The 13,852-nt window shown below is 45.1% G+C and overlaps 1 protein-coding gene across 1 annotated transcript; it reads right to left on the reverse strand.

The window, feature by feature from the left end:
- Nucleotides 1-212: 212 nt before the first annotated feature.
- LOC141975130 (solute carrier family 2, facilitated glucose transporter member 3-like) lies at nucleotides 213-13,573 on the reverse strand. The gene is made up of 10 exons (XM_074935318.1): nucleotides 13,307-13,573; nucleotides 9,737-9,832; nucleotides 7,557-7,717; nucleotides 6,978-7,218; nucleotides 6,551-6,713; nucleotides 5,272-5,459; nucleotides 4,521-4,625; nucleotides 3,885-3,986; nucleotides 3,367-3,570; nucleotides 213-2,972 (listed from the first exon to the last, which is right to left on the reverse strand). Exons 1-10 carry the CDS (start codon nucleotides 13,319-13,321, stop codon nucleotides 2,745-2,747), a joined length of 1,503 nt encoding a protein of 500 aa, XP_074791419.1. The 5' UTR covers nucleotides 13,322-13,573; the 3' UTR covers nucleotides 213-2,744.
- Between the last annotated feature and the right edge of the window lie 279 nt (nucleotides 13,574-13,852).

Raw genomic sequence — 13,852 nt, forward strand, 5'->3', positions numbered from 1 at the left:
AATAGCAGGGGGGCTGCAGGGCAGAATTGAGGGGCATTGGCAGAGCTGGGTCTGTTCCAAGGACTGGTGCTATTACTGGTTTGGAATGAGGGGAGGTAACAAACCCAGAAGCAGATATGTAATATTTACATCCACAGTTTTTATTTTAGAAACATGTAACACAATCACAAAATAATAATAAGTATATAAAACCCATCGGCAATACTCATACTGCAGACATAGAGAAAGAGAGAGAGAAAGAGACAGACTAAGATAGAGTGAGAGTCCAAGGCATCATACAAACACCCTGATGTGCTGTATGCAATGCTCTAGTGCCCAGCTGGAGGGGAATTTCCTTTCCTTAGATACAGACATACAACCGGAAAGCTGTACCTTCCACAAATGATTAAGGGATCAGAGTTATAAGGAGAATCAAAGGAATGAAATCTGTATAATTTAGCCAAATGATGAAAGAGGGGAGTATAACCGTCTACAAACTCTGAAAGACGTAAATAGCAAGGAGGGAGAGGGAGTCCGAGGAAGGTGGGTGTGGGTGGAAGACCGAGGAGTAAGTTGATGAAATTGAGCGAGGAGGGAAATGTTCTTGTTAAATCACAGGAAATATTTCCCAGCAGCAAAATTTACCGGACTTTGCAATTATTGTCCACAAGGGAAGGGGTGGAGGCTCCATCACTTGAGTTATTTAAAACTCAGACTAGAGCAAACCCTGGAGAATACACGGTAAGGAACCCCGGGCACGGTTCTTGGAGGCAATAACCAAGATGTGCCCTCAGATGATTTGGGGAGTATTGTTGTATTTTTGTTTTCTTTAGCCAGCTATGTGATGATGAGGTCAGGCATACTAACTTCCCTGCTGCGTGTTGTATGAAGTCCAGCCATGTAATTCTAGCTTTGGTGTAAATGGACCCAGGGTCTTAATTCAGATCCAGAGTTTGTTTCAATCCAAAAATGCAGAGGTGCTCAGTGCTGGAGTTTGAGTTTGGACTTCCTACACAGATGTTGATGGAGTGTCAATGGGCCTAACCACACTGGACTCTCCTTCTTTCTCCCTACTGAGTATTCCAGTCAGTGAAACAGAGCTCTCAACCCTCCGATTCAAATGTACTATATGCACTAAGCCTTGCTCTGCTAAGCTAAAGGAACTTTTCAGTCCTCTGGCAACTAAGAGACAAGAGGAGGGACCATTATTAACTGAATGTGTCTGACATATGCCATCTAGTAGAGGGCAGTAGTGTACACACACACAGACACACACACAGACACACAATACATTACAGTATTCCCTGGAGCCTCCAGAATGGACAGCCCAGCCCCTGTAACAAAAATTTACCCTCTAGCCATGGACTAAACATCTTTCTGTCTGGCTATCAGGTTTCAGGAGCTTTGGTCTCTATTCCTTCATTTCTACCTTTACAGAGTCCTTTGTGTCTTGGATAACTAGTCCTGTATCCAGAAGGTTCATGCTACGTGCCTTTGTCTAAAGTTTAACTATAGGAACAATTGATAAGAATATACAGTTTTGGAATTTTTTTTTATACACACATCTCTTTAAATTACAATCTGTCTCTTTCAGACTTCCTTTACTGTTAGAAAAGAGGAACAGAGAAGCCAAATTTCAAGAAAAGAGGGTTGGATGAGTCAGCGTCTGGCCTGAAATAATCACCCAGCCTCCACAAGAACTAATAGAGACTGAAAATAGTGTCAAATAACAATGCTCTTTTGCTGTAATACTGCAATTTTCAAGTAATCCTCGTGACCATTATTTAACATAGCCACCAAAAAGTCCTGAAGAACATAAGAATGTTGGCGGACACAAGAATGTACACAAATACTGTCACATGCTTATTCTCTCTAGTACTCAATTTTTTTAAATTTGTGTCTGGAGGACAGAAATGTCCTTTAATGGAGCTGTTCATAATCAGCTCCATTTCATGTACAACCAGAGTGCAATTTTTCTCTTTAGTACCACATTTCTGCTTTACAGTTTTATTGCACCTCAAACCTACAGTATCATCTCTTAAAAATAACTATTTATCATAAACATCTTCTGCTTCATTATCTGTACATATTTTTACATATAAAAAAAATAAATATTTACAACTAAACTGACACACAAATAAATAAACCAATGTAAAACTGAGCTTTCAGACTAGCTGTACAAAAAAGAAAAGGGAAAAAGAACCCTCTCTGGTAACTTGGTCCGCTTCTCCTGAGGCACCCACCAGACAGCAAATATGACATGATGGCTTTTTGCATTTGGGTAATTACATTAAATTCCAGCATAATACTGCATACACACGGTGGAGCAGAATTAAAAGTGGGAAGAGACGGCACTGTGGAGTTGTTTGGTTGCTTTAGCTCACTATACAAATATAATAGTAAGTTTAAAAAACATAAGAGGTTGCTATGCACAAAAATGCCTTAATACCTAGGAGCAGTTAAAGGTGAGAGCAAAAATATTGCCCATATGTTCTCCTCCTCAAGTGCATAACAGGTGGAGATGAGGTTATTTTTGCTCCTGATGCCCTCCCGTGTTGAAAGCAGATGAGACCTTCCCACTTCAGACCATCTTAACCCTGGCAGGGCTTGGCAGAAATGTGGAAGGGAGCGGTGCGAGGGGAAGAATAAAATAGCAGCAATTTTTAAATTGTCCTAGATTTTCTCCTGACGTATATCTCTGCCCAATCCTTGAAAGACTCTCTGCTTATTTCTTTAACAATGAAAAAGGGTCAAGAAGGGGTGCGTTAAATATTTGAGGTAATATCATTAGCAGACTCTATGCCCTTCAGTTCCACCATGGGGCTTTTCTCCACAGCTGCAACGGTGCCACTTCCTTCCACTTGTCCTTCAAAGCCCCTGGAAATGTCTTCAAAAGTCCTGCCCCTGGTCTCAGGGACTTTGAAGAAGGTGAAGACAAAGAAGATGACCAGGAAAACAATGAAGATGATGAAGACATAGGGACCACACAATTTCTACAGGGGGGAAAGAAGGGAAAGGTTATAATTTGAAAAGTGCATAGGCCTAAAATCAAGGTACAGTCATTATCTCCTAAACTCAGAATCACAACACCCTCCCCAAAATATGGACTTATTTACTTTTAACGTAGTATTTTTAAAGGAACACCCCAGGCCATTTAAGGGATTTTTAAAGCTTGATTCTGAACTTTGAATGCTATCATGACTCACAAATATTGTGGCTCTCAAAGGGGGCTATGTTGATTGGCTATGTTGACTAGGTGTCCAGCTATTTGTGGATTATAAACATTAAGTGAAAGCGAAGGAATGGGGATGTTGTTTAAACTACAACACTCTCTTAACAGTAGCTAACAATCAGATCAACACAGTGCTTTCCAGATTGTGTCCTTACCTCTGCATAGGGGAAGAGCATTCCCACCAAGAAATTGGAGGTCCAGTTGGAGCAACCAGCCACTGCCACAGCTGCAGGACGGGGACCTTGACTGAAGAGTTCAGCCACAATGAACCAGGGAATAGGACCGGGGCCAATTTCAAAAAAGGCCACAAAACCAAAGATGGCAATAATGCTGATATAGCTAATCCAGCTCAAGATATCCTGCAGGGGAGAGAAAAATGAATAGCTGTAATTTGACAAGCAAACATGGGATAACGGAACACGTGCTCCAACATCTCTATGTCCTTAATCGTCGTATATAGTTCCTGCTGTACGGGAATGTATATTCCCCCTAATCCCAGCTGTACCCCCACTATAGATTCTCCTTTCTTTATACTCAAGAGTCCCCTGTCTCCATACTCATCCCAATCCCTCCAAAGATGCCCTTTCCTTTACCTTTGGGTCCCCTCAGTTTCCCTCTGTGTCCCTAATGACATCTCAACTCTACAAGAATGGGCAGTTTGTTGTCAACTCACCTTAAGTGTCAAAGCTATGGTCATGAGAACGGCACAGAGAGCCATGCCACCCAAGCCGACCAAATGAAGGGTCCTGCGCCCTGCACGCTCCACCAGGAACAGCTGCAAAAGTGGCAGGAGAGAAAAACATTAGATTAGAAAGCAACAGCCAAAGGGGCTGGCTCCACATCCTGACAAGCTCTGCACCCCCATCCCCAAGGGGTTTATCTGCCATTTACCTCCACCTCTCCAGTGCTCATGTGGTCAGTGGCAGCCTAAATGGATGGGGATATAGGATACTATGTCTCTCCCTACCCCTTCACCCAGCGTTTTTCTATCTCTTTCCCCACTCTTTCCTCCCCCTCTTCTTCCTCTGACTTTTACCCTTGTCCACATCTCTTCTACACCATTCTATCTCACCCTTCTCTCCCTCTTTCTTTCTTCTAGTATGCTCACATTCCCTCCTTCTGCCATGCTCTCCTCTCATGCTCTTTCACACTTCCCTTTGTGCCTCCCCTCTCCCTTCTGCAAATCTCAGCCACAGTTTGGCTGAAGAGAAAAAACTGGCTCCAGGATAACTATTTTCCCCAAAATCTCCCTCCATGCAGATCAACACCAGCCATCATCTCACCAACCGCTCTCCGCAGCGCTACTTACCGATATGACAGTGAAGACCGTGTTAACCACACCAGCACCAATGGTGGCATAGACAGGCTGCTTGACACCAGCTTTTTCGAAAATCCCCGTGGAGTAATAGAACACCTGGGAGTAGAAGAAGCAATTGGATATGGTTACAAGTTCCTGCACCTGAAGGGATGCCCCTTATTTTCATGCCTATCTCTCCATGTGTCCAATAAGAGCTCAGACAAAAAGGTATATACGTCAATCCATGATCATGCAAGGACCATTCATTGTCATACACAGGTATAACAATTTTCCATGAAAAAAAAAAACCCACTATAGGGAAGTGCCCCTTTAAAATAATCTTTGTTCCCTCTTGTTCATATAGTTATCTGTGAAATGGAGGTGGTCATCCTAGTTCCTAGCTACACATCTCCTTTGATGTGCTGAGCAGCCCCTTTCTAGAGCTGGGCTATAAAACACAATCCGATCCTGATGAGTTCCTGAGGTCACGGAAGGTTTTATGGATCTCCCTTGACTCCAAGTGACCTGCTTCCAGGGGTGAGCTATACCTGATGAGGTCATAACGCAGCTGAATATTTCAGGGAGCTCTTTTTGGCAGGGAGTATCACAAAAATTGACCTCAACTGAAGACAGGAAGTGAAGCCCAGGAGCCCAGATTCTCTTGCTATTGTAACTGGCTGACTCTCACTGAAGTCAATGGGAGACACTCATACACAGCAGCAAGAGAATTAAGCCCAAGAAGTGAAACAGGAAGCTGACTTACAGCATTGATGCCCGAGAGCTGCTGGGAGAGCTGGAGTACGATGGCAATGATGATGGCCTGGCGGTAATTCGGCGAGCGGAAGAGCTCCGGCACTGTTGCTTTCCTCTCCTGGGACATCTTGGTGCTCTCCTCTTTCATCTCTTGGATGTCTTGGGCCACATCCTGTGTACCACGGAGCTTCTGGAGAACTACAGGGAGGAACCACACATAGAATACATGAGATGTCATCAATTTACATGCCCCAGCCAACAAGAGGCTTGAGTTCCACTCCCAGCTCTAGTCTCCAACTCTCCAAGGGGGGATCAAATGCTGTGAAGACTGGACCCCCTAGAAGTTAATATTCTGCCTGGCTATGTGGGACAGATTAAGGCTCTATTCCTGGTCCTGGCCTCCTATTCAACCTGGAGCTAAATGTGTTAGGAGCACAGTAGATGTTAGGCCTAGTGATCTGTGCCTCTGAGCCGGAGACCTACATTTGATTCCTGCTCCTGTTCACACACTCACCTTGGGGCTACTTAGGAGCACAGCAGAGGCTGAGTCCAGTGATACCATGAGGAAGACCTCTTTTCCTAGTCTCAATCACTTTATTTTCCAAAGATTGGGAGGGGCCAAACCTGTTGTCCTAGGCCCTATCGTTCTACACTAGGCCATGTAAATTCTGGACTTCTTACTCTCATCAAGAATGTGCTGGGAGCACCGTGATGGGCAAGCCTGATGGGCAAGCCTGATGCCTCATAGGGACCAGGTAAGAAGGTAGGACAAGAAGTAATGGGCTTAATCTGCAGCAAGGGAGATACAGGTTAAATATTAGGAAAATCTTTCTAACTAAAAGGGTAGTTAAGCCCTGGAAAATGCTTCCGGGGAGGTTGTAGAATCCCCATCACTGGAGATTTTTAAGAACAGGTTGGGCTAACACCTGTCAGGGATGGTCTAGGTATATTTGGTCCTGCTGCAGCTCAGAGGGGTGGACTTGACAACGTCTCTAGGTTCCTTCCTCTCTTACATTTCTATGATTCTATGATTTTGCATTGCCATGCAGCAGACCCCAGATCAGTTACAGTTCTCTCACACATCCTGGAGCTCGTGCAGGCTGGGGGTACTGCGGAGGCAGGTCTGGTGACCTCTGGGGATCAGCTGTCTACACTATCGTGCAGGAGATCCAGGTTCTCATATCACTCCTCATCATCCATTCCCCTAAGTTCAGTTCAGGCTAGGAGGACTGTGGTGACTGGGCTGACCAGTAGCTGTCCTGTGGTGCCATTTAGAAGTGTCCACGCACCTGCTTGCGCTTTCTCTTCCTCCATCTTGTTGATCAGCAGGAAACGGGGACTCTCAGGGCAGAAGGGCAGAGCAGCACACTGCAGGATGGCTGGGATAATAGTGAACCCCAAAAGCAGTGGCCAGAGACTCTCACTCCCCATGATCTCCTTCAAGCCGAAAATCTAATCCAGTGAACAAGAAGAGAAAGAAATATTACGAGATATTCCCCTGTGTTGAAAATTAAGTCTTTACCCTTTCTCCCCCTCAAGAATTACAGTAGTATGGTCAGTTAGCTATTCAACCTACCCATTCCTCCCCATGGTGACTATAGAACGGTCCATGAGGTCTCATCCCCCTCTAATGATACCTGTGAAGCAGCCTGTTAGCCCCATAAAACCTTCAGTGCCCTCCCCAACAGCCATTGAGAAAGTCAGGATCAGGCCTACCTGTGCCACCAAGATGCCCACAACGATGCCCAGCTGGTTGAGGGTGCCAAAGGCACCACGCAGGGCGGTGGGTGAGATCTCGCTAATGTACATGGGAACAAAGCCAGTGCTGAGGCCACAAAAGAGGCCAATAATAAAGCGGCCAAGGATCAGCATTTCTATTGCTTTTGCCGTCTTGGAAAAGCCCATCAGGGTGCCACCCACGAAGGCCAGGATGTTCACCAGTAGCATGGAGTTCCGCCTGCCAAGGAGAGAGACATTAGCATAGGCCAGGGGTTATTGATGTGCAATGATAGGGAGAAAATTGCAGAAGTTATATGCCCAGCCAGATCCCCCTTCCCTGGGCCACGCTTCCCCACTCAGCCTTCCCTTTGTGCCTCACTCCCTTTGTCTGCTTCTTTTCTTCTCTCTCTTCCACTGTCTTGCCCTTGCAGGAATCAGTCCCTTCTCCCCAACCTACCCTCCTTCTCTGGTCCATTGGTCCAATTTTTTGGAGAGAAATAATTTCTCCTAATCCTTCCAATATCCCATAATTCAGAGACAAATTCCATGGTGGCTTAGACCCCCTTCCTAACGTACCTTCCAAATCGGTTGACAAAAAGTCCAACAGAGAAGGAGCCGATCATCCCTCCCACGGAGAAGATGGCGACGGAGAGGGACCACAGCGAGGTCAGAAGCTCGGAGGAGGTTGGGGTCCCTCTCCGCAACTCCAATGTTTGATTGAAGAATGCCTGAATAATCTGCATGGGAGAAAACACCCCCCAGAAACGGGAGGAGAGAGGGGTTACAATCAAATATAATGTACTGTGGGAGAGGCGGAGCTCTGTATGAGATCAGGGGGTTCTTTTGTCACAAAGTCGGGGTGGTGGGGAGAGATCTCAGACATTTGGAAGTAGAGAAGCTAAAGTGGGTCAGGACAGCCGAAGAGGAACCCAAAGTTTCAGAGGGAGAGACGCTCAGAGAAGAGCAGTAGGACATGATTAAGAGGATGGAGAGACTGATTTACTTAGTATGATGAGATTGGGCAAGAGATGATTAAGGAGATAAGGCTAACTCTCTGTAAGTAGCGGAAGGATGTAGACAGCAAGGAGGGTGCCTTAGGTGACAGTAGGTCTGAGTGAGGAGAAATAGCAGCAATGGGACTAAAATGAGCAAAGGGAAATGTTCTCTCACAAATGAGAACATTTCTGGTATCAGGATACATTCCCCAGCGGCGAGGGGTATGTGAGACTGTGAAATAGTTTCCCCAAGAGACTGAATAAAATCCTGAAGCACTCCAGGGAACTATCCTGCATTATCTTCTAGGATGGATGAGATGATAGGCAAGAGAACTTTTCCTGTTGCTAAGTTTTCGGATAGATATCCTGTCTGATTACAAAGTGTTGCAGGGCCTGAGTTTCACATTATGTGCCCCCAGCAGGTGGCAGCAAGGCGCTAGTTTGACTGCACACCCCCATCTCTGGTTATGACATCTGTATTCCGGGAGACAGGGTGGATGTGGCAGACGTGACTCACTTTTTGCATGAGGTTTAGCTCATCTGGTTTACAAGAAAAAAAAAACGCCTACATTTTTCATTTCTTTTTTTTTTCTTGGTGGTGTAATTTGCAAATTACTTGGTTGGAATTTCCCCAGACAGTCACATCCCCCACCAAGCCCCCACTTTGAGCTTAATATGAAACTAGATTAGATAGATAGATAGATAGATAGATAGATAGATAGATAGATAGATAGATAGATAGATAGGAGAAAGCCTGAGAGATGAAGCCCAAAATCAACAGGGAAACCATAATCCCATGCAGCCCTCTCTCCGCTCTTTGCTGTCCCCTCCAACCCCTGAAAGGGCTGTTCTGTGACTCAGAACAGCCCCCACTCCTGTCAGTTTGCTTCATCCCAATCTATAAGGGAGGGTGAGAAGGTTTCTGTGGTTTGAACGATAGCAGACTGGCAGCAGGGACACATCGTTTTGGTGAGGATATTCCCCAAAGTAAATTATTTTAAAGGGGTGGAATCTGGATAGAAAACTAGATTGGCAGGAGGGTTATAGAGTCTCCCCAAATTCTCCATATGCCCAGTCCCTCCCCTTTCCTGATTCTAATGTCTCCTCTATGCCAATGTTCCAGTTTGGTTTTCCCCTCCTTTCCCCTTTACTGCACAATGGAGGCAGAAACTCCACTCCAGCCTCCCTCTGCATCCCCAAAATGAAGGGAGCAACTTCATTCCCGTATTCCTGTATATTTTGAAAGACAGGGATACTCCTCTTTCGTGCTTTCGCTCTACCTACATCCAAAACATGCAGGGACAAGGCTTCCAACTGCCCCAAACAAGATGGCGTCCCTTCATAATTCTCCCTCTGGATGTCCAAATGAGACAGAGATGCCATCCACACTCCCACTGTACCTCATAAATGGGAGGACCCCATCACTCCCTACCTGCCTGAAATGGCAAACTGACCCCTCTCCTTTTATCCCTCCTGTACATGAAGTGGGACAATGACCCTCTTTACTCCATCTCTCCTCACCAAAACGTAAAGGTGACCCTCTTCCTCCTCTTCCCCTGCAATAAAAGGGATGGTCCTCTCTCTTCCTTTGCCCTTCAAATAGGAGAGACAAACCATTCACCCACTAGCTCCTCGATGACCTTCCCTCTCTCCCTGCCTCTAAGATGATCCTCAGCACCATCTTTTGAGGCAGAATGAGCTCTATGGAAGAGATGAGACCACCCGGCTATGTCAAAACCCAGAGGGCTCTTTCTCTCTCACCTTCTCAGGTGCATTGATGACACCCGTGTTGTACCCAAACTGGAGCGATCCGATGGCCGCAGTGGAAACGGCACAGAGAAGGGGACAAGTAATTTTCTGAAGAGAGAGAGGGAAAAATCAGTCATTTAATTAATTTTTTCACATTTTCCACACAAATTGTTTTTCTGTTTAACACAACAATCTCAGCTAAGAGCTCCTCAGAAGCCAGGTCTAGTGCTCCCTATGGGTCGCTTGGGAGAGTAGGGTTCCATCCCCAGTCTCAATCTTTCATTATCCTGGGCCAACATGGGCCAGGAATATTGAATATAATGCTAATCATGGGAGCACATGTGTACTCAGCCCTGTCATGTGACAGGGCACCCATGTGTGTTACATCCTGATTGCATGGGGTCAGAAATAAAATAAAATTGGTTAGGAACCTGCCAATGTAATAGCAAACTATCCACACAAAGATCATATGGCACAGACATTTCAAGAACCAGTCCTACTGAAGGAACAGAAAACACCTCAACAAATCCAAGCAGGACACTAGTGCTGCATGTTTTGAGGATACCCAGAATGCCACTGAGAATGGTCCTGTGCTGGCCGATGGAACACATGCTCACCCAGTCAGTGACAATGGAAAACAGGTGCAGCAAACATGAAGTGGTGGAGCCACACCAGCAGCTCAACAAGCCATTGCAGGAGGAACTGTTCTGAGAACAAGAAGTTCAGAGACCCACTGAGGTTCACTGACAGTTATTGACAGATATTGAATTAGAGGCAGGATGGTTATCTCACCTGTCAGAGGTTCCAGTTATACACCCTGCTCTCCAGTTATACACCCTCTATTTGCATTTCTTAATTGGCTGTACTAGCTAGTGGCTGTTATTTTTTGGTTTATATGCTTCATTTAGAAGTAGATTCTGACCCCTGGCATGTTTTGTAAACATTTCCCATGCAATGTGACTGGGGCCACTAAATAAATATAAGTCTCAGTACTCCTAGGATTAATACCTTTATTACAGTGGAGGCCAGATCTAGTGCCCTGAGGGATTAGCTCTCTGCACTGCCATGCAGGAGACCTGGATTTCTTTCCCCATACTGGGATTTTACTCCCTGAACCAAAGGCTGATGGTGTTAAAACTCTTCATGGCAGGGTAGAAGGCAGTACTCCCAACTCTTGTGATTTTTTTCGCAAGGCTCTCAATATTTCATGTATTTGTTAAAGCCCCAGCTCCTGGAGTCAAGTGATTATATCAGACTCTCAGTTTTCATTAAAGTAAAAAGTATGTTTCTAGCCCTGGCTGCCAACCAAAGCTGGAAAATATGACCCATGTGAATTCTAAGGCTCAGAAACCAAAAACCAAATAAAAAGTGTGCAACATTTTTCATAGTTTTAAAATCTCACAATTTTGGGATGCTGACTGATAATTTTTGAATGCTTTGAGTTGGCAGCACTTCAGAAGTTCCATCCTTAATACCCTATCCTGGTTTCTCATTCACTAGGGACTGGGAACTCTTCCAAAGGTGTTAACAATGTGTATTCCCAGCCCTAGTTTTCACTCTCTAAGGCCAGTGAGGACTGGGAATAATGTGGAGACCAGTGTAGTACTTCCATTCCCAATTTCTGATACTCTCGCCTGGGGCCAGCAGAGACTGGGAGTGCTACAAGGTCAGACCTGATTCCCTCTGTGCTGTCATGTAGAAAACTCAGATTTAGCTTTGCTCTCTCATTGCCTTGGGGTCAATGAGCTCTGAAAAGGCCTAGATTAGTGCCACCTAGAAGCTTGTTGGATGCAGAGGCTAGCACCCAAATATCTCACAGATATTGATGGATTTATCCTCACAACACTGCTATGAGGTAGGAATTATTATTCCCTCCATGTTGAAGATGAGGAACTGAGGTACAGAGAGAATAAGTGCCCCGGGTCACAGTGCATCTGGGAACAAAACTCAGATCTTCCGTTTTTCAGTTCAGTGCCTCAAGCAAAAGAGCATCCTGCATTGCCATGGCTTACTCAATGTCCAGGCCAAGTCTCCAGCTCCACAGGGCCCATCTGGGCACGATATAACATAGGCATACTTTGCTTACATAGTATACACACACATACTATAGATGGTATAGTTCTCATATATTCCACACCACGTTTCATGCCTCCTGCCTTTTCTAATCTATTTCTTTGGATTACACAGCCAGTCTCACACTCAAGTATACATGACACGGTCTCACCCCTTCCAACCCTGCAGTGATAGGACTATGATCTAATGTATACTCTCTCCAGCCAGCAGCATATCCATGGAGCTCAGAAATACCAGGGTGGGATCTACACAAACCACAGTGACAGAGTTGAGGTTTAGACGCTGGCGGGGAATTCAAAACACCACCCATACCCCTCCCTCTCACAATGGGTGACAGTGGTATCTGACTGCATGTATATTATCGGGGGAGACGTTTCCCACCAGTTTTCTCTCTTTTCATTGGCTGGAAACCCAGAATAGTAGCACTCATTGACCTCAACTGGGGCAGCTTCTTTACTCTCCTCTAAATGACCTTGATTGGGATGCTTGTTCAGAGTTCCCTCCCTCATGCCCTCACACTTTCCTCTTGTCCCAGAAAAAGGGAAAGAAAGGCTTGTTTTTTTAAACTGATGGCTACTTGAATACCCCTACGAGAGCAGTAACCCCCAGGTATCCTTCAATGAGCACCAGCATCAGTCAGTTATTTGATGCCACTCTCCCTCCCTCACTGTCTCTTCCCCAGCCACCATTGCCTGCTTTTTATCCTCGATGCTCTCAAACACACACAATTAATTAGTTCACAGATTAATGCACACAACACACATGGGTGCCCATCAACAATGCTGCCCACAAAGGCTCTCTAGCTCAGTGTCGTGAGAGGGAGTGAACCTGCCATGTTCTCTCGGTTGAAATCGGAAGGCTAATCATTATTTCTTTAAAAATAGCCTTCAAAAACCTTTAAGAGAAATTGTCCTTTTCTCATCACGAACACATTGTCATCTTGGTCAACCTAAAGACAAATGGCTCTCATTCGGCCAGCACAATAGATCTCATGCCAAATAAAACATGACAAGGAAAGCAATATTTTGAAAAACTACAACCACAAAAATGTACCCAAACAAATGCCATGACTTGCAACAACCCTACATAAACATCTTCCCCTCCCCCTACCGTGCATCCCCTATGGCTGCCACTTTCTCAGAGTCATCCTTAAATAATCATAGTAAAGGCTCGCCCTCATGCACATTCAGTGTTTGATTATAGACCTTTCATCTGCTCAAAAGGCACACAAATAAAATAGTTAAAGAGACAGTAATAATAATAAAACACCATGATGTTATCTGTAAAGACACCTCCTGCGAAGGGATGCCCAACAATTCAAAACATTTTCAACCAGCCAGGCCGAGGGTTTCACAAGTCAGACAAATTGGGTAGCGCTAACCCAGAATGTATAAATGCTGGATGATCAGACGCAACCATGTTCAAACCAAGGCACGCACTGAACAACAAAACCACTCATAAGCAGGCTAAAAATATAAAGGCAAGGAGAAAAAGATCTGCTGTAGTTACCTTTTTGCTCTCCATGGTCCTTGGTAAATGTCAAGGAATGTCAAGACACCGCACACCCACTGCCCCCTTCTTAATGAAGTCGTTGACGATCTCTCAAATGTCGTGTATTTGCTTCCCACGCAATTGAATATCTAGAACCGTCTCTGTAATTTTTTGCTCTGTGCAATTTGCAATATCTCTCTGCTGAGGAGCTGCCTTAGAGGAATCTATTTATGGTTTCTCTTAGGAGGTGCGGATATTAGGGAGGGACTGAGCCAGACAAGACCCCGCCCAGCTCCCGTAATAAGCAAAAAAACCCAAACTTGTGACCCTGCCTAATTTTGTGACTTCAATGTTTCATCACTGGAAATTTAGATAAGGCATTTTCCTTCTCTCCTTAAAAGGCATTTGTGTGTGGGAGTCTGAGCAGAGCCCTCTTTATGTTTCACAGATACTACAAACCCTGAAAACATTACTCAGGAGGGCAGCTAATGGGATTTCCCATCCGTTCCAGTTGTGATTGCTCATATTATTTAACTCCAGACAGCATTTTGGAAAGGACCTGAT

Source organism: Natator depressus, chromosome 1 (genome assembly GCF_965152275.1).
Source record: "Natator depressus isolate rNatDep1 chromosome 1, rNatDep2.hap1, whole genome shotgun sequence".
Classification (NCBI taxonomy): domain Eukaryota; kingdom Metazoa; phylum Chordata; order Testudines; family Cheloniidae; genus Natator; species Natator depressus.